The following is a 23,518-nucleotide window of genomic DNA, read 5'->3' as shown; positions in this document are numbered from 1 at the left end:
TTTAATTAGGATAATCAATTACTTTTACTGCCCATAACATCACAAGCTAAACTGTAAGATAACATATTGAACATTTACTCATATTGCATAGACATGTGTCAATAGTAGAACTATTTGGGGACATTTTTTTGACAGTGACCACAAACAACAATTTGCCACCTTGGTCACACAAATGTTTTGAAAGATAACTATTTAATCTGAAATGACTATAAATCGTTTGTAATGACCTATGAGTTTTCAGCAGGCGCAAACACTCACCTCGGACCTTCGAAGAAACATTTTCACAGATTCATGTGTTATGATCAGAAAAACACTGTTTTCAACTGAAACCAGGGAGCAAACAGCAACACTTGAGACAGAAAACACAAGTCAAAACATGTTACGATTAGTTTTACATTTATTTTCCATTGCACAATATCTATATATACTGTATCTACAGTCTAAATTGTTTGTGGCAGCAGATTAAGTCAGACATCCATGTGAAATTTATTTTAATAAAACTGTACAAAAATTGCCTACTATGAGAAAATACTGCAACTTCACAGATATTCATCCCAGAAGACAGATGGATGGAAGTATGGGAAATGAGAAACCCTTAAGCTCCCCTGCTTGGTGCTGTGAGCCTCGCGTTGATATTGATGCATTTTTAAAGTGCCGGGAAAGCAAGAGTTTTCAATGACGCAAACAGTAACAAACAGATGTACCAATATAATACATACAGTATAATCTCTCAATTTACGACTGGCATGATCAAATGGAAATTGGGCATGTGTCGGATGTGTGACGAGCTCTTCGGTTTTGTTCAGAATGGTGGTAAATAGGGATGCCCGATCAGACAATCTCTAAGAGGGATAATACATAGTGCTTCAAGTTTGTAAACACTTAATATCATGCATCCTTCAATGTGCAAAAAGAGACCATTTGAGACATACAGTATATGTTGCAAACTGAAGCACTTTAGAGTCGAGGCCGTCGAGAGGACATGACCCTTTTGCAGTTGCAAAGCTTGAGTATGTTCAGTATAACCAGAAATGTTTTTTAAGTCCAAATGATGGCTAATTATGTGTTTTCGAAATGAATATATGTTACTGTCTGAGCGTGAAGCATAACTGGCAAATGGTGTAGCTAAACATAGGTTCTAACATGTTTTGGTCCTGTTAAAAATTAAAAAAAATAAAAGAACGGGACAAGAGACAGGGAACATTAAAAATCATACTAACAAAAATATTTTAAGTACAAAAAAATAGTGCAAACCCCACATAAACATCATCTCAACAGTAGAGAGTATATTAAAATCAATAAGCTAAAATTAAAGGCTTGTATTTCAAAATGCTGTATTTCCATCTTGGTTAAAAACCTTTTTTTGGTTGAATTTATAATATATCTATATATAATTTAATAAACTCTACTATCTCAAATAGCCCCACTATTTTCATCTAGTCTGACCACCTCACTTTGAAAAAAAACTCTTCTAATTAATTGTGCCCGTCTTCTAAAAACGCGTACAGCAGATTGGGACAAAATAACTGAGGGTGTCATGGCCATAAAGAAACTAAAGCCAATCTACTTCCCCTCAATAAACACAGTAGACCTCTTGACTTGAGTGCTGCCCAAGGTATCCAGACAGATTCTTACCATTTCAGAAAATCAAGACAACTCCGTGAAATTAAGCAACTCTTTGGTGTCGAAAAGTAACATGGCCGCAAGCATACAGTATGTCACAATGCCTGAACCTGCGCTGTCAGATTTGTGCCCAGCTGTCCCGTTATTTACAACATTTGGCAGCAATCTGGACTGACAAAGTTTCCTCTTATCAAAAAGACCAACAGATAATGCTCCTACATGGACACAAATAGCAGCATATCCCTGCAACTCATGAATAGGAAATAAACATACAATAGAATTCTAGTTAATCACAAAACACTGTCAAGCAAAAATAAAAAAACCTCAAGGGACCTATACACTATTTCTATGCGGTATTATAAATATTGGCGCCCATACACATATTCCTGAATATATGTATGTTCACAAACACACAAATATACACAAAGGTAGAGCTTAGCATATATGCGTCGTGAGGCAAAGGCAGAAGAGAAGGAGTTTTTAAGTGAATGGGTTAGAGAGATATGACCAGCAGCCACGGTGCTCGGTCACTTCGACTGGCAGCTACGAACACAAAGACAGCGTTACCTTTTCCATTGCGCTGTGAGAGACACATGCTTTTTTTTCTCTACACACCAAGAAATAAGACAAAATGAACCCGTTATGACAGAACGCCAAAAAACTAATTTGAATACTAATGTGTTGATAGAATCTTTATTATAATAAACCTGTGATATTGTAACCAAAATATACACTCGCTAATTATATCGAGGGCAATCTTTTTTCTTGCCCCTTCACATCATCCTTCATCATACATGTCCTAGTGACAGCCTCCTTAAAGCTGGAGGAAAGCTAGATCTACAGAGGGTTTCTAGTGTATCAATAGATCATGTAAACTTTGTCTGGGGTAAACATTATTAGTATGTTTTTTGCTCATTCAATTGATAAATAGACAAAAAAAGAATCGACCAGCATACAAACTTTTTCTTTCTTCCTAACTATTATCGAGTATATTATACTCAATAAATAATCTAATTTTAAATAAAAAAGTGACACTCTGATAACACGGCATTTATCTTTCTCACCTAAAAGAACTAGGTTGGACAATGCTGCAAAATAAATTGTCAATGACAACTAATGTACTACCAGCCCTTATTCAATGAGAGGCAACAGATTCATCAATCATCTCCTGATCCATTTTTTAACTGTTAACTGTTAAGTGCATGAAAGGCCCTGTCTAGACAAATAATGACACAAGCAGATGGACAAAGTTAAATTATTTAGACACAACATATAGTCCTTCACTGATTGACTCATTCATATAGAAACACAGATCAACGTTAGCTTGATTAGATTTGAAGGACAAGGGATCATCAGACTTTTCTCCTCATTTAAGTCCACTGTGTTTGGCAGACACCATAAAGGGAAGAGAAAGAAAAAAAGAACAACTGCAATCAGGCCACAGCAAGTACATGATTAGCAGAATTGTCTTTTCTCTTTTAGAACAAAACAGCATGTATGTGTGTGTGTATATATCTATATATATGTGTATGTGTGTGTGAGTGAGTGCATGACTGATGGATATGAAAGGTCCCATCTCTCCTGTTCTGTGGACTGATGTTAAACGAACATCATCCCTGTCAGGTGAAATGGAAAGAGAGATTTCCTAAGAGCTTCTCTTCTTCCATTTGTTCCCATTCTCATTACGCTGGGTCAGCCAGTGTGAACTCTGCGGCGGTCCTCCGGTGACTGAGCTAATGCAGAGTGTATGATATTGTGCTGAGAATAAAAGCATGACTCTGCCGAGCAGAACCCCCCCCCCCCCGCAGAGAGAAATGGAGAGAAGAAGAGAGACCTGCAGCTCCTCAGAGATAGTGGTGTGCGTGATTACAGAGTCTGATGCTCCGCGCGCTGCCATCAGAGCTGGTACCACTTCTTATCTTTGTACTTCAGCATCATCTGTGCACAAATTGCAAAAAGTAGAGTCAGAAAAGGGAAGCTAACGTGACAAACAGCTCAAAGACATCTCGAACATACATCATGGGCGTGTTTGGAGAAGGACTCTGCGCTGGCCATCATGGCTGCTGTCCTCTCCTCCAGCTCGCCCAGCTTCTGCCCTCTCTCGTCCAGGGCTATCCGGGCACGGGCCAAATCTCCCACAACCCCCGACGCTGCCCCCTTCATGCCCTCCATGCTGCCAGGGCCAGGAATGTGCTGGGCCAGGCTACGGGAGGCCTTACCAGCCGTGGTCTCGCCAACTACCAAACATGAAAAATATGAACACAGCTGATGTGTTACTATTCTTACTGCTATAGGCCAGTCTAATACAAAAACACAATGATATGTACAGTAAATGTTAGAATCTGAATCATGTACTCACAGAGGTCCTCCCTGTCCAGAGACTGGGCGCCTCCACCAAAAAGTCCTTTGAAGAAACCTCTGTTTGGAGCCTCGGGTGTCTCCACAGGTGTAAATAACTCACTGATGATCTCCTGTAGAAGCCAGAAATGTCATCACATCAAATTAGTACTTACCTAATAATTTTTAAGACATGTTTGAAAATGTCAGATTCTAAACTGAATTGAGCAATAAAAGAGTTTTGACTGACCTGCAGGTTGTCGCAGGTCTCCTGGCTGTAGGTGATTCTCTGGATCTCAGTGGGCGAGGTAAGGTACAAAGCCTGACCCAGGTTGGAAAAGCAGAACGTACGGGCTATCCGCATGTCTGTCAGCGGCAGGTAGTTCACATCCAGCAGAGGCCGCAGACTGGGTAAACTGGGAAAGCGCCAAGTGTAACAATAGCACAAATGTCACGACTGAAATCCGTATCTGCCTTCATTTGGATTCCATGCTTGCATTAAAAAGGTGCTGCACATACAAACACAGTTAATGGGGTTTCTGGAAACCAGTAGGAGCCATCAGTGGTATTACCTCAGAGTCATGATGTGCCCATTAGCACAGAAACAGGCGACGCAGTTAGTTCCAGCCATCTGCACAACATCAGCCCTCAGCACAAAAGAGGTCTCCGTGATGCTGTGCTTGTAGAGGCAGGTCTGAGAGGGCACAGCCACCACTTTGGCCTGTTTCTCTGAACACAGCACAGCAAACTGGGAGTCTTGACCCTCTTGTGATGAGGGTGACGACGCTGGCCTGCGCCTCCGGCTCTTCTCCCTCTCTTTCTCCTTCTCCTCATCAGACGTGTTTGGGTCATACCATAACTCGTAGGAAGGGGGCAGCAGAGTTCCAGTGCTATCCAGTAGGGCCATGGTCAAAATACCTCCTTTAAGTCTCATTAGAGTCCCTGGAAAGATGTTGTTAAAACGAGATCAAGACTTGATTTAAGTCTCTTCTACTATCCCCAATTCAGCTCTAAGAGCATATGATACAGTAGAACAATACATGCATGTTTTAGCGAGCCTAAATCTTCACAGACACAGGAAGACACAAGTCCATGATGAGTTTACAGTCTAAGTAGTGTTTATGTTTTTATGACTCTCCAAGATATGCACAAATATTAGGCTGAGCTTTGTTTAGTGCAAAATGATGGTAATTATCCTGCTGTGCGTTGGCCAGATGTGAGTCACAGCTGGTGAATGATGGAGTTCAGCTTCCTACCACAGGAGGAGATGCAGACTGGCTGCTGCAGCCTCTGGTCCCCAGCAGGCGGCAGGCTGAGGGCCACCATTATCACGAAGCCCTGGGTGGTGCCCACCAGCAGACAGGGACTGAGCAGGCTGTCCGTCTTGCGGGGGAAACTCTCACAGAAGTGAAAAGACGAGATGGCTTCTCGCGATTCTCGGTCTATGCTGGTTACACTTGAACTACGTGAGCGGGTGAACGAGTTGTCCTTGCCATCTGGACAACAGAGAGCGGGCACAAAAGGAGAAGAATGGAGACATGATTAGGTTAAAGCGACAACCGTCAGGAGCTGAATCAAAATTCTCCATGCAGACAGGAGAAATAGAAACGTTAAAACAGAGTTAACAGGTTAGATCATTTGATTAGTGAATTAAATTATTATTATTATTTCAGTTATCATATTTTCTGGAAAGGTCCAAGAGGAGAAAAAGCCTCAGTGTTAATGAAAAATTTCTTGACATTGAGATGTTCTCGCATCTGAGGACTGGTTTTCAATTGCTTTTGTCAGCAATTCAGTTTGACTACAACAACATTCTCAATGTACAAAAGGTGTTAGATACACAAATAGCACTACAGCGACTCCCAAAGAAGAACTGGTATTTAAGGAGCAGGAGTTGTTCATGCCTCATTACTGTCTGGCTTTGCCCTCTTGAAAATGCTAATGAGGGATCTTAACAGGAATAAAACGAAATGGCACACACGGGGGACGGCTACACACACCGCCTGTCATGTATGTTCTTCACAAGGGAAACTGTAAAACGACAGAAGCAAGATTTTTAACACCGAGTGCAGTCAAGCCAGTTGGACTTTCTCGAAAAGGAGGAAACATCCATTGTCAGAGGATTAGTGCCATTTGTCAACCTGTTAACAATAAAAGTCCCAGCAGTGGTTGGGGTTTAGTATCACTTATCCCACTTCAGCCCAAGACAGATCATGGCTGGTCCACTCACTGAAGCCACGGGGTGACTTAGTTTTATGGATGCCTCTCTTCTGGATCCTCCTGGCTGCCACCTTGCCTTTGTTTATACAATAAAAGGGCATCTTAAATGTGAAAAAGTGCAGATGTTGGAACCTCTTCTCTGCTCACAGCACAAATGTTCAGCAGTTAGCGGTACAGCTCAGTACAGCAGCCCAAAACAAGTCTCATATCTGCTACAAGACCATAACCGCTTGCCTCTAATACAGTACATGTGTATTTTGCAGCTGTCAACCTAATAAAAAGCAGATGATGCAAAGGACATTATGGAAACCTGTAAAGTATGTGAGGAAACAGAAGGCATTAGTTTTGGCTTACCCTGCTCTGGCTTTTGATCACCAGACGAGCTAATTTTCCGTGACATCTTGGCTGCAACAGAAACAAATACCCTGATTTTATGACTAAGGAATGATGGCTACACATTCTGAAGAATCAGAGGTTACTAGAATAAATTACAATCTGTTCATATTATCCATTTTATAATTTGTTATAATTTATTAACTGTGCAAATAGCAAATTGTGATTGTAAGAGTTGTCGTAGGGACGGCTGCTGCATATGCTCCTCATTCTGTGGTTGGAGACTGGGAGTTTTAACCATCAGACACTGAAACGCACAGACATTGTTGTAAGCTGTAACCACACTGAGAATACAAATGAGGATGTGAAGCATTACAGACGACCAGAGGGCCTGTAATGTCAAACAAAGCAAGGGGCAGTCAAGAAACGAGGCCAATACAATTCTGTTATAGTAATAAACTGTAGGTATGCAAAGAGAGAGGGAGAAAGAGTGAAAAGAGTCAGTAGGTAGACAAACCCTGGTTTCAGAAACACACACACAGCCAGTATTTACAGTACAACCAAAGAGAAATAACTCACTTGAAGTGACGTGGTTAGACATTAGTACGTTAAAGACTGCAGCAGATTTTCTATGCTTTGAAATCTGTAGAAATGATTTAGCTGAATTTCTATCTGCAGTTGTGTAGCATCTGTGTACTGTAGCCAAGGTTCTGCATAGAAAATCTGAAGCATGAAATTTAAAAGATGTCCCATCATGCATTTGAAAAAGACCTAATTATTTTCTTAAATCAGCCATAAAGCCACAAAAACGTGTGATTAGGAAAAGTACATTTCCTGAATGCTCTTCCTTCCCTCATTGGCACAACAAGCACAGATTGATGTAGGATTAAGGCACAATGTGGTTAGAACGCCGTCATTCAGAGGCAGAGGGAGCAATCACAGAGAATACATCTGGATGATACGCTACCAAAGTCACTGGCAACCGTCTTGGAAAAGCGTCTGCTTTTCAACTTCACTAGAAATGAGGTTCAAAAAGACAAATGAGACAAACAGCAGCCATGTCATGAATGCTTGAGCTAGCGGGGCTAACTGGCTAACACAGTACAGTACCCTTGTCTATGAACTTCTGCTTTCGTTCATCGTCTGAATTGCACGGTGAGGTAGGTCCTACAGCGCGTGACAAACAGCAGCACTTGAAATAGTGTTTCAAAGAAAATGACTGGATTTCATGCGTGTGAACCGCCGAGGCTTACCCGAAGTAGGCGATTTGCGGTCATCTGAGGTGTTGGACCCATCGTTGGCTTCGCAAAGGGCTGTTGGACCCACAGAGGAGTAATTAGAGAAATTAAGCAAGTCACGTGACCTCTAACAGTAAAGTACAGTAAGATGGTGACAGAGGGTGACCTATTTAAACAAAGACAGGGATGCTACCCATAAAGTAAATACGCCACACTGGAGTTTCCAAATACGACCTATTTGTCTAGTATGACAGGAGGCAGGGTTGAAACATACACAACTGGTTTGTGTTATAGCATTTGTCGACTTTTTCAATTTACTCTAAGCTTAATGCTGAGCCTTTCAAAAAGTCAATAGCAAGCTTTGGGGAACTGGGGGCTGCTATAACAAAATCCAAAGGCATCTACCTATGACAGAAAAGGACTGGGGGGGGGGCAGACACAATAGGACTTACTGAAATGAGATGAGCGCAGCTTTTTCACAGACTCTGTGTACAAGTTAGAAAGTCTGGACATGTAAGACGCCACATTTGGAATGTCTTTGTCAATTCACAGAGAGAGAAGTGATCAGAAATCATGAGAGAACAAAGATGCGATTCTCAGGCTCTTGCTGCTAGATTTGGAAACTTAATCGTGAAATCATATTTCTAATTTAGCACCTCACATTGAAGAGTGTAACAAAACAAATCTAGCACCAGGCCACTGAGACCGAGCTGAATGACTGTGAGTTATGAAACCAGGATGATTAGACAAAAAGAGCCAGTGATAGATACTGTAGCAAGGCTCATGTATGGTTCAAATGAAAGCACAAGCTGATTTAATAGAGCAAAGCAGCAACGACACAGCGTCCTCTCACAATGCACACATCACTAACACGCTCGCTTCACCGTCTTTGCCCGGTCCAACTGAACAGATGGAGAATCTGTTAGTGATGCCCCCTGTTGAGGGAGAGAAGCTACTGCAGGGGGTGGTGCTCACCGTGCAAAGTCGAGGCAGCTGCCAAGTCTCAGCCCTGCCTCTTTAATCTACATCCAACAGCCACAGACAGGCTTATTCACCTGAATGTTTCGAGTGCTTTGGCGACACTATCGCATAAGCAACTGAAGCTTTTAGACGACAGCCTGTGCAGGTACTCAGTAATTGGAGAGAGACCAAGGGGGAACAGACACAGATGTAGCTGGTGCACTGCGGCTCACCTCCAGAGGGCTGCCGAGCTTTGCGCGGGGACCGAGGCTGCCTCTGGTAGGGCTCCGATGGGCTGTACAGCTCCGATGTGCCAATGTTGAGAAGCAGAGTCTTCTGGAGGTAGTCCACTACGGCCAGGCCGTTACTGTTTCCAAACACCACACTGAAAAACACGGGAGGCGTAGCAGAGTGGCGATGGACCCAGCTGCATTTGATGTCAGGGTAAAATATCTGGAGGTGTGACTGATGCTTACAGGCCGTAGGAGGAGTTGATGGCCAGGCTGGTGATCTGCTGAGGAGGCTCCCCGCTCACCCACACCAGCTGGATCACCAGCTTCACCTGGTAGCCCGGAGACTGCTTCAGCGGGGAGCTCCGCACCCTGCAACAAACACACAGCAGGGTGTAACAGCAGGACGCCGCTGATGTGAATTATCACCCTTTTGGTGAGACACACTGACAATATCACCACTTTTTATTATCATTATTCCCCCATCACCATTTTACTGTCACAACAAGTTAATCATTTTTATAGAGGATTCCCCCCTGATGTACTTTATACAGGACTGAACAGATGGAGAATCGATAAGCACATCACTTGCTAAAATGCGTCAGGTTTGGGTCTGATCAGTAATAACCAGCTTTATAATCAAAGACAGCTGAACAAAAACAAGTAAATAGAATTATTCAACTGTAGGCATGGTATATTGTCCCGTGGTCCGTCTGTAGAGTTGCAGCCTGTGGTGGGCTGAAGGGGAGGTTCGCTCTCCTGAGGGCTGGAGGATGCGCCGGGGGTCGGCATGGTGGGGGTGTGCTCCCCCGCCGCCTCAGGAGAGTCCACATCATTGAAGTCGCTCTGCATCCGCACTTCCAGAAGCTAAACACCAGAGAGCAGAGCAAAAAGAGATTAATTAGAGGACTTCCACCCATCAAATGACCTGCTTATGCATCACACCCTGTTGGATAAATTACCCTAAAGAGAGAAAAACACAAGGCAGACATCTCTTACATAAGAGCTACATGGCCGTGGAGTGGCTATTTACACACCTGCACCTCTTCCGTGGTAATTTCTTGTTTGCTGAACCTATAAACGATGACGTGGGCAGACACTCCAGCTATGCAGAGCATCCTGCTCTCAGGGCACCACGACAAGGCCTGGATGGCGAACGGGTCCTCATCTACTATGTCTGTACTTGGCTTCTCGTCCTTACTGCGAGCCCTCTCGAACACCTTAGCAGTCTTAAGCTTGTACAGCATTTGAAGCATTACTTTAAAAGGCGTGGAAAGACAGACGTGGTTATTCTCACTGAGCAATATAATCACTGTAATTTTAAAATAGAAAGACGAAAGTAAGAACCTAAACTACTCACACGCAGAAGCATCCCAAAACTTGACCGACCCGTCAGCGTGTCTATTTTGGGGGGGACCAAAGAACATAAACAGAGGTTATGTGGTTCAAAGTTGTGCTTCAACCACAAACGTATCATTTCATTCACTTGTTGCTAACCCCGTCATTATGATCTCTGGGTAACTCTGAGTGCCTTGGCCCCAGTTTCCACCACTAATGGGCCATTCCTGTTGAAATGAGAACAAAACTTGATCGAATGCGACAATAATACCAAATATCATGATTCTCTTTGCAGCCACGGTTCAAGGATAGATGCAACGTCAGTGCATTTTGAAACGAGTTACCTTCTTGCTGTAACCTTGTCTCTTTTGCCGGCTTCCAACAGAATAAAGTGCAGGAATGAGTTCAGCAGGGCAGTCGGCAAAGTACTCACAGCAGGTCACTGGGGACTCATGGATACACAGAGGATATGGATTCTCAAATATTGGGTACCTGTTATAATTTTAAGAAATAAAAGACAAAATGTTTTAAAGAGGAAAAGTTACAAGTTGATAAAAAAAGTGCAGGAATAGTTTTGAACACATCTATTATTTATTAAAATGTCTGCAAATTTCTCAATAAGCTGTTTTGCTTGGGTGTTGTGTGACGTGCAGCTATATTTGGAAAGCTGGATAATTACCCAATCTGTCCGAGATCTATTACAACTAAGTCCTTCTCCAGTAGGACCACCACAGCATAAGGCTCCTGGTAGTCTGGCAGACAGAACAGCACACAATTAACAATGAGCTAACACAGATTCAGAGTCTAAGATATTCAAGCCGGTCTGAGGTACAGCTCACCGTTTGGATATGGGGTTTCACACAGCGTTAGGAAATCCACAATGGGGTAGTCCATCTCCAGGACGGCTGTGCTCTTCCCATGCATCACGGTGAGGCAAGCCCTCCTCCCCACCGTATCGTAAGACAGTCCTCCAGACAGGACGATGAATGGGTCCCTGAGTTCAGCAAACACACACACACCAGCATTTTAATTGCCTACTCGGCAAATTTCCTTTCACTGTGAAGGTGAAACCCTACATGGTCTACTTAATGGCAAAAGGGTGAGGAGGGACACTCAAGTTTTACTGTTGTGCTTCCTCTGGAGATACTTCGGCCCCGTTTCAAGGGTATCTATGACAGGAGAAGCCTACTTTTTATTTATAATGACAACTATATTAACCCTCGTCCTCTAATACCTGAGAAAAAATATAGGGCATCAGACCAGTTGATGTGAAATTGTTAACTTCTGAGTGTTTCATGAGAAAGTTTGGTGTTCTTGCTCTAACCTTGACGTAACTCTCTTTTTGTCTTGTACGTAATTAACCTTTGACCTCTGCTTCATGACAGCTATATAGGTAATGTGAGTGTTTAAACCATTAGGGTGGGACCGCCCTGTTAGGTAGAGTATATGGTTTTGTGATAGAATAACAGGAAGGGCCAGTTAGTACAGGATATGGATCCAGACCAGAACGGGTTAAGACACAGGAAGGGTGAGGACCCCTCACACTTACCCAGCCCTTGTTGTTTTGTATTCCACTTTCAGGATAGGCTTGCATGGTTCTGGCTTTTTTCCATCCTTAGGCTGCTTTCCTAGTAGAGTTCAAGTGTCAAAAATGAGGAACATACAAAGAAACAAGGTGCAGCATGTTCACGTTTTCTCCGATCAGAGCTGTGACTTTGGATGGACATAGGTGGCTACAGTATGTAACAGGTAACAGGTCCTACCATGTGGCGTGATGATCTGCGCGGGCTTGGCAGGGGCTCGTATGTTCCACGTGGTCAAAGTGCCGTCAGAGTGGCTGCAAACGAACTGTTTACCCTCATGGTGCCAGGCGACTGAGTGGATCGCCTGAAAGACAAGAGACAGCACAATGTTAGGGTCAAACAATGCACATGAAACTTTTAAAAGGTGTTTTTTTGGTTTTGTTTATTTGGTCTGCTCATTTTTTTATAACTTAAGCAAATAGATCTTTTGATCCTACTTCCAGTCCACTAAGCAACAACATCCTGTAGTCGTACCAGCACCTTTGATCTCGGATGAAGACAAACTAGTCATAAACATCTTAAGATTAAGCCTGTTTTAGACACAACTGTGAGAAATCCACAGCGTACAGGAAATAACACCTACCTCATCATAGTTGTAGCGATAGTCAGCCTTTTTGCACTTCAAGTCCCATAACACCACAACCCCACACTCAAATCCAATAAGAAGCTGCAATCACAAGAGAGGCAAAGCAGAAAGCAGAGCTTAGGAACATAAACGTGGACGGTACCCATGCACATCACCACAGTCTTTTTTCTTCTTTATTGTTATTTTGAGACTACTAATTGTGATTTACAACTATACCAGAAAACATGTTCTCATTCACTAAGTAAACCAGTCAAACAAAAATCAATTAAATCATGAATAAATAATTTTAAATAAGCAGCATTAGCTATTAACAATTATTCAAAGGTAGATGTATTAATAGCTGACCACATCAGACTCAACAGGTACAATGCATTCTGGACTATTGGCGTGACTTCTGCCTCTGTTGTTAGATTAGCCTGGCAACAAATCTCTCGATTACAGTCTGACGGCGACGCAAAATCTAATGTAAACCATTGACATTTCAATTAGCTGGGAATGTTTGCCTATCATTCTCCATTGAGGCTGGACAACGGCTCTTGTGCTGTCTGTGCTGCAGCATCTATGCTGAACAAAGAAAGTAAAGTATGCTAATAAGAACATTTATACAGGCTCTACAATACTGCATCTTATCGGTTACCTTTCCCTCGTCCATAGGGTTGTCACTGATGTGCACAACAGGCCCTGGGTGCGTCTTAGTGGATCTGTGCAGGTTTAGAGAGAAGAGACAGAAGAACACAGAATATTTATGGCGGCGTGCAAGAACATAATGTACCTGACGAGTGACAGCATCTGATGAACGTCTGTAATATGCTGTGTAGCTTATGGACAGAGAGTAGATGAAATTTAAAAAAATGTATACACTACAGAAGCAAAGAATTAAGACAGAAATCGATAATATAAAATTAAAATGTGCATCAGTACAATCAGGAACGAGACAACACAACATGAGGAAAAGGCCCAGAGAAAAGAGCAGGGTCACATGAGGGTCTGTGGGATATTAGAGTGTGGAGACTGCATCACCGTGGCAACGGAGCAAGGGGCATGGAGGAAGCGAAAGAGTCTGGCCTAAAGAAAGTGTTGTAGCCTCTGAATGTGGTCTGGCTACAGTGGCTAATGATCTCATTGCTGCTGGTGAGTCGATACAGTCAAAGATGTAGCAGTGACTGAGGGGGTGTGGGGATGTGAACTCCAGCTGCTGAACTCCAAAGTGACCAACTTAAAGCCCTGTTCAGTTTAATCAGAATTAAATCATATGCATAGCGTAGTAAATTCCTCACTTTCTGGAGTAACTGTAATGAGATTGAATATCACGTTTTGAATTTCCTCCTACTGCCAGGAGCTCAGCCCTTTAATCATTTTCAATCAGTCAGACAAAATCATTTCCCATCTCTCCCATCAACTGTCTGCTCCTGAGACATGTAACTGAACTGATGGCATACTTTGCTGTTCTGACACTTTCAACTCCCAGATCTAAAACAGCAATTTAACAGATTTCACCAGCAGCCGTGTGCAGGGAGCTTTATACTCCACTTCCAATGTCAGCTGCAAGTCACTGTCTCGATTTATTATTTGTTCACTAGTAGACTATAAAAACCCTCAGTAGGGAAACTTATATTGGTTTAAATATCTAACACTGGTTCACCTGCATGTGTTGTTTGCAACACAGGTGAAACTTGAATCCAACAGATGTGATGTAAAATTCCTTGTGATGCTCACAGTGGGTGTTGCGAGAGTGGGTGACACAAGTACAGTGGGCACTTCCTGTCAAAGATGTTCTGTTGAATCAGGAAGCGAGACACCTCCAGGAGTCGGCACTGCAAATTCTGGCATTGCACAATCGCCACCTCACTCACACTGATCCAGAGAACAAACAGGGACCAGCAATAAAAGACAGCAGGGAAATACGGACTCACAGTTCGATGGCTTTGTTCCACATGATGACGTAGCCTGAGAGAGTGAAGGACTCCACGTTGACGATGTGGATGTTTCCTCTTTCTGTGCCGATGTACAGCCATTTGCTCTGGAAGGGCAGGTGGCAGTATGTGATTCTGCAGGAGGAGATCAGGATGCATCACCACCGAGCTATTCATTATCCTATGACTCAGCCCCATCAAAGCGTCAGTCTCTCCCCTAATCACGCTGGTCTAACTGGACGGAGTAGCAAGTGACTAAGATTTAATTACAAAGGCCTTGCTCTGTGTCACACTAATGAAGGCGGACTATATATAGAGCAGGGGGAAGGAATCGCACAGTAAATACTGCTGTCTTGTCTCAACTGCTGGGAAAACCGGATTTACCGTGTCAAACGGACGAGATGTTACGCTGTATTATTTAGTTAGACTCGTCATGTCCACACATCCTGCTCTACACAGACGTTGAGAGTCACTTTTGGCAACTATACTGTAGGTTTACAATGCACAGTGAAGAAATGATGCACATGAAATAAAATGTTTAGTTTTTATTATTTATATATATATATATATATATATTTAATCTGCAGTTAACAATGTATGGAAATTTGACAATGCAGTTTTAAGTGTTAAGACATTATTACTTAACAACCGCTCATTAATTTTTAACTGAAGGAATATTCTTAGTGGTCCAAAGGTGTCTGTGCAACAAGAGTCTGTAAATAAGTTACACAGTTTAAAAAAATGACATGTTATTGTCATAGCTTTTTCTCATTTTCATACCAGAAGATATAATTTCTTCATATTCAGAAGAGGATACTACTGTTTAGGTTTCCTGTTTGGTGCAAAACATGAACCATTAGGATGCTCGTGATAAACAAATACATAAAAGATCACTAATAGGTGTTTCATCCAAAACATGCCCACAACATAACAGGAAATTGCGCAGCGTAAAGCTCGTGGCCGGTTGTGAGCCAGCTTCCCCTTTCAGCATCATGACGTGTCTCCCTACCTCTCCCTGCTGAACTTGAGCGAATGCAGGATCGCTGGGATCTTTTGCCTCAGGTTCCACAGGTGGACGCTGTCATCCGCTAAGGCACTCACCAGCGCCCCCTGGAGGGAAGGTGAAGGAGAGCCAATGAGAGGAAGAAACGAAGCAAGCACAGAGATGAGGATCAAGCAGTGGCAACAGACCTCGTTGATCAGGAACTGGAGCTGGATGACGGCGGCCCCGCTCTCGTGCTGGCAGTAGCACTCCACACCGGCGCGGCCGAAGCTGAAGTTCAGCTCCGTCAAAGAAAACCGCCAGAACACGTGCAGAAAAGCATTTCATGTATGTAGGTTATGTACAGTAAACCGATAACTCACAACAGGAACATGTGTCTTTTGATTGTTGATTAAGATGTGCTCTTTCTTTCCAGGCGTCTCTGTGTGTTGGCATTTTCAGCTTACATTCTGAAACAGGCTTTGCCAGGAACACAAAACAAATCAAACTACTGAGTTATAAATAAAATCAGTGGGCCCTGTCTGCCTTATTTATTCACATGCGTCAGTCAATATGACGGCAGCCAGATTAACTTAACAGCCCCCCCCCCCCCCCCCCCATTTCTGCACCGTTCACCGTCTGCTAAATCTGTCCTTTGAAAAGCAGATTTCCAGGCTCAATATGAACTGTGCTTGAACTACACCAAAAACCAGAAGCGAGCACAGCGGCGTGCCACCGCACAGGCACGAGGGCCGAAATGAAAAACTCCCAGTGCACGAGCCGTGGATCACGAGGAACAGCTTTGTCTGCTTCAACCGCTCGCTAATCTCTTACACAGAGCTGGTGTGTGGACAAGATGTAATCACAGAGCCTCTGGGCGGACAAAGACAAAAAGGTGCGGCGATTCTTGGACTCCTAATGAAATCAAGTTGACCTCCGAACACGGGCCGCTCGGTTCACTCGCGCCTCTATTTCGAGCTGACTCTGCAGGATTAACCGAGCTGTGATCAAACAATCCCTGGGTGCTTTAAACAAACTAAGGTGGGGTCACAGGAGATTGCTTTAGTGCAGCTTCAACGCCGGGCATCACTTCAACCATGGAGGCAAACTCAGACGTAGAGACTTTTAAAGAGGTTCCAAAGCCACTGGCAACTGAACTCCCACTCACCTGTGACCTCCGTGTCCTATTTTAGCTCCAGCAAAGAACATTTTTTAGAATTACTAATGGATACCAAGTCTTCAAAAGTCCAATGTGGAGGAGGAAGAGTCATTAAGTCTGTTTCATAGCCTCTGGTTGTGCATAAAGAACAGAGTGAGAAATGTTAATGAGTAACGCGGCCGTGTTGGATGTTCCTGCACAGAGCAGGATCCCCTCAACAGGACCGTCACTGTTGATTCAAGCTAGCGTTACGGCCTGTTTGCTTTCTCGGCGAGCGCTAACGCTTCGGCGCGGTGTCATTCCGTCGCACCGTGGTTTGCAGCCGACGCGCCGCTCTCGGGCGCCGGCAGGAAACTAGTAAAATGAACCTCTGAGTAAGGCTGCTTCAGTGCGGTGAGCGAGAGGAGCTTCCTGCCCTCGACACGTCAAGAGGTTCGATGCGACCGCACACAAGCGACAACCAGATCCAGAACCAGAAGTGTGGGACCTTCCTCAGCGACGGGACATCATGGGATTGTGCAAGAATGAGAAGAAGAAGAGACAAAATACTATGCATATGATATGCATGTGCGGCATTGCAAGGCCTCCACTTTCATCGTGACTGCTTGCCTTCACACGCACTAGTCATACACCTCGTACTTCCCCCTTCGGTCAACCACTGCGGTTGACCACAGCTTTTCAGAACAGTTTATCAGCATGTTTTCTCGTGTAGTCAGCTGATAACCACCGAGACAGGAAGTTTTCTTAGTCATGCTAGTTGGCGGAGAGTGAGCGCTCCCGCTGCAACCTTCAACGTGACGTCAATAAATGACACCTTCAAGAGCCCTGGACTGAAAGGAAACGGTCAGAGATCTGATCCGTCCGACCCCACTTTTCCTCGTGGCAGAAGTACCTTTAACTGCGGGAGCGCCGGCCAAAAATGAAGGGCCGTGAACTGGACGCAGCAGCGAACTGGCTACTGTAACACACTGATTAAAACACTGTCCTACAGACACATCTTGTAAAAGCAGACATTTATTGCTTGTAGACACCTCATTGAGCTTACGTCTGCCGAGCTGTGGCAGCGCTTCCAAACTCCAGGAGCAATGAGGTGGATCAATACAGCCTGTCTTTTGATAAATGGACCAATTGCCTGAATGACACTAATCCCATCAGCTCCACCTTACACATTAGGACAACATGGAAGCGGCGTGTGTGTTCTATGGGAGTTGCCTTGTAAACACAGCCCTGGAGGAGTGGATGAAGACGAGGATGAGGCCACTTCTAATGAATCTAAATAAAGCAGATCGGCCTCCCATGCAGGATATCGCAGAAGGGAAACTCAGTGTTCGAACACAATGGGCCGAGCCTGAAGACATGCAGGACTTAACCGTGTGGAATGCAAGGGGGCGTTTGTTGCCGTGACGCATGGACCCAGAATGTTGTCTCCGTCCTGGACCACCGCTCATGCCACACACCGCTGCGGCAGCGTGACTGCGTGCGCGCTGTGTTTACAGCACATATAAGGCGGCGTCCCGACGCGGCGCGGCCAGCGCCGCTGATGAGGCCGGCTCCGCGGCATATGGCACAGGAGCTGCTCACGCAACTGCAGAGACGCCGCTAATGAGCCTGGGTGATCCAGGAGAGGGAGGCTGCTGGCTGGGCGCGCACAAGCACATCTGTCTGCTTCGCGCCCACCGCTGAACTCTCAACTTCTCCGTCTGCGCTACCGACTGTCTTCCGTCCTTTTTTGATACGAGGAGGAAAACAGGCCGCTTACTGTGCGCATTCCCAGACCTTGGAATGCTGATGAGGGCCTTGATCATGTGACGTTTGCACAATTGACGATACTTTTCCACCCGGTCTTCACTTTCATATTTCGGGCAACAGTAAAAGGATACAGCCTCAAAGCTCCAGCCTGAGTCCCAATGGCCAGGATTTTCTGCACGGGGTCAAAAGCCATTGAGGACGGTTGGTATGGGAAGCCATGACGCACAGTCTGCAAGAAAAAGCAGAATTTTCCACTCAGCCAATCAATCATGTGCTACACAGTTAAGCTGGCATTAGTATAGAAAAAACATTATCATAATCTCCTAGAAATGTTATCCATTAGTGTGAAAGATTAGTCTTATTATGAAATTAAATTAGATAGAGCATAAACATTAGTGCAAATGAGGAGTGGGATGTTTTTCCCTAACATCTGACTGACAGCGAGCTGAGTCCTGCAAAGCATCAGTAAATATTCCACTGTTTTTGAATATTTGCAGTATGTGCCTGCAGGATCTTGCAGCGTCCCAGCTGCCAAAATCCTGCCATCATCATCAAGCATCCATAACTCAATTGTCTCGCGCTGGAAACCCTTCCCGGCCGGCCGTGAGCTTTGTACAGCTTGCAGCAGGATTACGTAACAGGTAAAGCCAAAGCCCTGGAACCTGGGGACCTGACCCGCTCCGGTCCCGGCCCGGCCCGGCTCGGCTGGTGGGCTGGGTCTCGGCGGTGTTTTCACACTCAGTCGGCCCTAATTAACCAGCGTGGCCGCGTGCGGTTATTGGACTACGCATGGCACGACGTTGGCTGGGGAGGGGGTGGATCATGTGGGGCCGGGATTTAAAGGACAGCTTTGCGCTCACAAATCTGCCTTAAACAAGACTCACATGCTGCGCACTGGAGAAGTCGGTGGCTTTGATCATTCCACCCTTCTGAACAGTAACAATGTCCAAACATCCACGACAAGCTCAATATGATTAGTATTAAAGCTAACGCTAACATGTCGCCTAGGAGATATGTCAAATCTAGTTTTTGTGTAATTAAATGGGTTCACGCAGAACTATTGTGGGAACTAACTACACCCACTGGATGTCAACAATCTCAATGCGGTGGACGTCCTTTCCATCCTGCAACTGCATTCAACACACATGTACTCACTCTTCTGCACACATGCACCAATGAATGACAAACCCTATTTAGCAGTGAACGACAAACAAACTAATTGTTCTAACAATTGTCGACTGTATTCGGAGCCGAAGCGGGACAATTGTAAGTGCAGTGACTTTCCACTAACACCATGAGAACTTTGTTTGTTTCTAATTGCTTAGATTTCGGTCAGATTAGGAGACAAACTGCTGCAGGCGCGACCTCATCCAGTGTCATATTCAGATGACACTGAATTTGCCTTTCTACCATTCGTCTTCTCTGCTTTGACGAGCTGAACGGACTTGAACAGTGACTTGGAAAAATGAATGACTCGAGGCAACGATTCAGTGCAAAGCAAACAGTCGCGGAGCTACAGTCTGACAACCGTGAGACACCGCCAAGCACCTGTTTAAGCCACTATGACTATAAGAACTTTAGCATCGGGGCAGTAATGGTCGCAGGTGTTTGTTTGGTGCTCGCTGCGCGCAGAGATTTCCATCCCAGCGAGCAGCGCCGCTCCGGATGAAAACAACGCCAGCGATCGCTCACGTTCACGCCGCCGTCATCTGACTGGCACCGTGCGAAAAGCAGCCCGCGGGCGCTCGCGTCAGCTCCTATTATTGGAAAGCCCACCTTGCAAAGCTGGAAATGCTCCGACTGGAGGGTCTCCTGCACGGCGTCGCTCTCCCTGGGAGCACCCGGCTGAGCGGTCGCGGAGGAGGAGGAGGAGGAGGAGGAAGACGCCGCTGTCAAGCCGTCCAGCACCTTCCTAATGTTGAACTTCTTCATTTTCCCCCGGTGCAGTGGCGATGGCAGGAGAAACAGGTGCAGCGAGCTACCATATACTGGTCCGAGGGGGTATGCTAGCTAGTTAGCCCAAAATAACACACTTAAAATCTTTCTGGACACATTTCACATGTCACGGGGGGGGGGGGGGGGGGTGTTGCCAGCGCACTCTCCAAACGCGCCCGGCTCACGAGCACTCACTCAGCGGGTCCTTCCCAATGTCAGCGTTAATCCGCCATTTATGCGGCCAGCTTCGGCGTTAGTCGACCAGGATCAATCGCTTCCGTGAGCCGTCCGCCAGCAGCCCGAGCTCAGCGGGTAGCAAGCTGGCTACGGAAACGCAGTGAGCTGCGGCGGGGACGGAGTCTGCGCACTGGGCGCACCCGGATGCACGGGCCCGGTGTTACAGCGAATTCTGTGGCCCGTCTCGTTCGGTGACCTCGGGCGGGATTTCAGCTAGGACAGGTCTTGACCACAACTGTGGCTTCTGTTTCCATAGATGCCCGTTCAAAAGCGACCCTGTGGTCGTATTGAGGATTTTATTCTTTACCTTAGAGCCACAATCAGGTCCAACGAAACTGGTTTGGCTTGTTTTTTCACTCCCCGCAGACAGACTTTTAAAGCTCGCTTCAAGGGATTTACAAAATCAGTTAAAAACGGTTGTAAAGGTGTAATTGTTACAGTATAATAAACTTGATCTATGAAAGCCATTTAATTTATTGCCTGTTTTTTCAACTCATTTGTTGGTTTCATTTAATTTTTGTAAAATATATAGAGAGATATAGTAGAAACAGCAATATAACTAATTAGTAAGTTCATTCTTTACAATTTGTTAGCCGCACTAGCTTTTGTAATGAGAATTTTTATTAATCTTCTATTTTTCCCTCTCCGCTTTGTCTAATGTTTGTTTTATTAGGTTTCCTTGGTCTCCAGGCAATCTACCAACTTTAGTAACATTCTCCAAAAGGAATTGAATTTAAAAAATTGAAAGCAATGAAAGTGTAACACATACTGTAATATCAGTATGTGATAACATGCCACATGTTGCTTGGAAAAGTGAGGAGAGTGTTTCATTCTTAACCTGTAGCCCATTATCCTCCTAAAGACCTTTCCCATGGAAATTGGATCGAAGGGCTGCCTTTTTGTACAGTTCAGTTCCCAATTCTGAATCCAATCCATTGTCTGTGTGTGGATATGGGTCATATTTCCTCCTTCCTCGTGTTCCCCAAGGAGGAAAAAACAAGGTTATTCTATCTCAGCAGAGAATTGTGTGTAAAACTAGAAAGTTTGGTCTTATAAAACTAAAGACGTCACTACATCTGTGTCACTAATATGTGGTAAAATTGGACATTTTAATTCATTTTGTACAAGATGAAACTAAGAATCAACAACAACGGCAAAGCAAAGAAAATATAAAAGTTTTACTATTGTCAGAAATATATTAAAATCATTCTTGTGGCATAGCAATATAGAGTATATATGAACCTCTATTAATGATTCTACTGTACTTGTATAATATTTATATTATTTTAATCCATTATTGCTTTTTCTGTTTTATCTGACTATTTCCTCTGCCACTCCTAATAAATACAGTAACAAACTAACTTAATATAAATGTCAAACTGCACAATCATTACATTATGAACATCTGATTATTATTTTTTTTAGGAATGTGCAACTCAGGATATACGTCCTGCATCTCAATTGTATCTGCACACGCCTGCTTTGAACACTAGATGGTGCAGCAGATCAACATTCTACTTTCCTGCACTTCGACTAAATTTCTCCTCAGAGCCAAAAATTCAGCACAATGGAAAGCAAGACATGGATTCTTTCTCCCTGAGTGCTGTCCTTGATGAAACAGGATTTAGTTCAGTCCTATTCTAGAATGGCTGCAGACACTCATTTCTGTGCACAAGGACTGTCTGTGATGTTAAGGCTAATTTTGTATTGTCCATAGAAAGTAAATTCTTAATTAACAGTGTTGATCATGAAATTGGTCCATCAAGAAATGAAGAGGCTGACCGAGTCACAGCATCGATGTGAGTGCTGCTTTCCTCTCACCTGACTCATACTGTATGCCTGACTCAATTGAAATTTTCATGCAATCATGAATATATGAACGAAGCTGCCAGAGAAAACGCACACTGGAGGACAGATAAAATAGGGCAATATCAATAATGCACAAGTGATGGGATCCGTTGCAGCGTGCAACTCGCATTCAGACCGCCATATTCACCAGCAACAAGTTAAGAGGCTGAGCCTTTGTGTCCGTGAAAGAGTATTGGGAGCATCATCCCTGTTTGACTCCTCGATTTAGGTCCCGGTATCTGGGACATACAACCATAATTAGCCGTTGTGTGTTACTTCCCCCCTTACTTTCTCTCAAGCACAAATGCCACATAAGGTAAATGAGCGTCCAGGCTCCGGCGCTGCAACTCGCACGCTCAGCAAAATGCCTAAATGGTGCCTGAACCTGCCTAAACCCGGACGGGCTCCTGCGTGCAGTTCTGACACGCAGCGCGCGGGTACCAAGTTACTGCGCAGAGATGTAGAGCGCTTCCCCAGATGCACAGCAAGGACACCGAGAAGTGCGTCTGCAGGACAGCAACGAACAGATCGGTGTGCAAAAATAACCAGAGTAACCCACAACATGTCGGCGAACACAGAGGACGAGGTCTGACTGTACGGCATCCACAAGGCAGAACCGTGGATTAGTCCATTTACTGCACAAAATGACCTTTAGACCTTCCGTCTGCACAAATTCAGGAGAAGAAAAACTGGATCCGGATCATGTAATGAGATGTTTGCCTGTCAGTGCCGTGATGCATCATTACTGCTGTGCTGCTCGCTCAGTGCCACAGTCCTCTGGGTGGTGTCTGGAGCAGTGCTACGATTCCCCTCCACCAAAATCAGGTCACGCTGATGCGTAGCTTTTCCCCGCTACCGGCCACATGCAGCCTGTCTGTGATGTCTATCCACGGGTCTGGCTGCGAAGCGATTAACAGATAATTATATGCATGGGATGAATTTCAGACTCAGCGACTGCTAAAGAGGTTTTCGTTTATTGAGCGAGTCGTCTTTTTCGCTCTCTTGCCGCTTCTGTGGCGCGAGGAAGCGACAGTTGTGACTGTTTAACGGTTTCTGGCCTCTCGTTAGTGGGTCAATCGCAGACAAGTCCCGGGCGCTCGGGGAGCGTCGCAGACTTTACCCAGCAGGATGTGTGTCATGCTGATCTGTTTATTAGACTCACGGCACCAGCGGATTATCGGAGTAACGAGCTTGATCGTCTCCACAGAGGTGTTGACGCTCCAGCCCACGCAGTCCCCACTGAACTG

At 44.6% G+C, this 23,518-nt stretch overlaps 1 protein-coding gene across 7 annotated transcripts; it reads right to left on the bottom strand.

Annotated features, from left to right (window-relative positions):
* Window positions 1-379: 379 nt before the first annotated feature.
* Window positions 380-20,554, bottom strand: stxbp5b (syntaxin binding protein 5b (tomosyn)). 7 transcript variants are annotated; one of them, XM_055505978.1, is made up of 29 exons: window positions 20,028-20,554; window positions 18,383-18,480; window positions 15,553-15,634; window positions 15,371-15,471; window positions 14,362-14,496; window positions 13,086-13,149; window positions 12,446-12,529; window positions 12,043-12,166; window positions 11,829-11,907; window positions 11,119-11,273; window positions 10,959-11,031; window positions 10,624-10,771; window positions 10,439-10,506; window positions 10,302-10,342; window positions 9,979-10,199; window positions 9,624-9,808; window positions 9,188-9,313; window positions 8,945-9,096; window positions 8,204-8,287; window positions 7,767-7,826; window positions 7,624-7,680; window positions 7,481-7,528; window positions 6,535-6,585; window positions 5,217-5,456; window positions 4,533-4,902; window positions 4,211-4,376; window positions 3,983-4,094; window positions 3,640-3,860; window positions 380-3,561 (listed from the first exon to the last, which is right to left on the bottom strand). In XM_055505978.1, exons 1-29 carry the CDS (start codon window positions 20,181-20,183, stop codon window positions 3,520-3,522), a joined length of 3,543 nt encoding a protein of 1,180 aa, XP_055361953.1. In that variant the 5' UTR covers window positions 20,184-20,554; the 3' UTR covers window positions 380-3,519. The 7 variants fall into 7 exon arrangements, with proteins under 7 accessions (XP_055361953.1, XP_028995158.1, XP_028995159.1 ...); XM_029139325.3 differs by lacking the exon at window positions 8,204-8,287 and adding an exon at window positions 6,191-6,256 and having other exon boundaries at window positions 20,028-20,553; XM_029139326.3 differs by lacking the exon at window positions 8,204-8,287 and having other exon boundaries at window positions 20,028-20,553.
* Window positions 20,555-23,518: the final 2,964 nt, after the last annotated feature.

Source organism: Betta splendens, chromosome 22 (assembly GCF_900634795.4).
Source record: "Betta splendens chromosome 22, fBetSpl5.4, whole genome shotgun sequence".
NCBI lineage: Eukaryota > Metazoa > Chordata > Actinopteri > Anabantiformes > Osphronemidae > Betta > Betta splendens.
This window is presented reverse-complemented; position numbering and strand designations above follow the sequence as displayed.

Excerpts from the sequence above, each read along its gene's own strand:
- stxbp5b (XM_055505978.1), bottom strand. The coding sequence starts at position 20,183 with ATGAAGAAGTTCAACATTAGGAAGGTGCTGGACGGCTTGACAGCGGCG. Across the intron at positions 5,457-6,534 it reads TGATCAAAAGCCAGAGCAGG|ATGGCAAGGACAACTCGTTC; the intron begins GTAAGCCAAAAC and ends TCTGTTGTCCAG. Across the intron at positions 3,861-3,982 it reads TCTGGACAGGGAGGACCTCT|TTGGCGAGACCACGGCTGGT; the intron begins GTGAGTACATGA and ends CATGTTTGGTAG.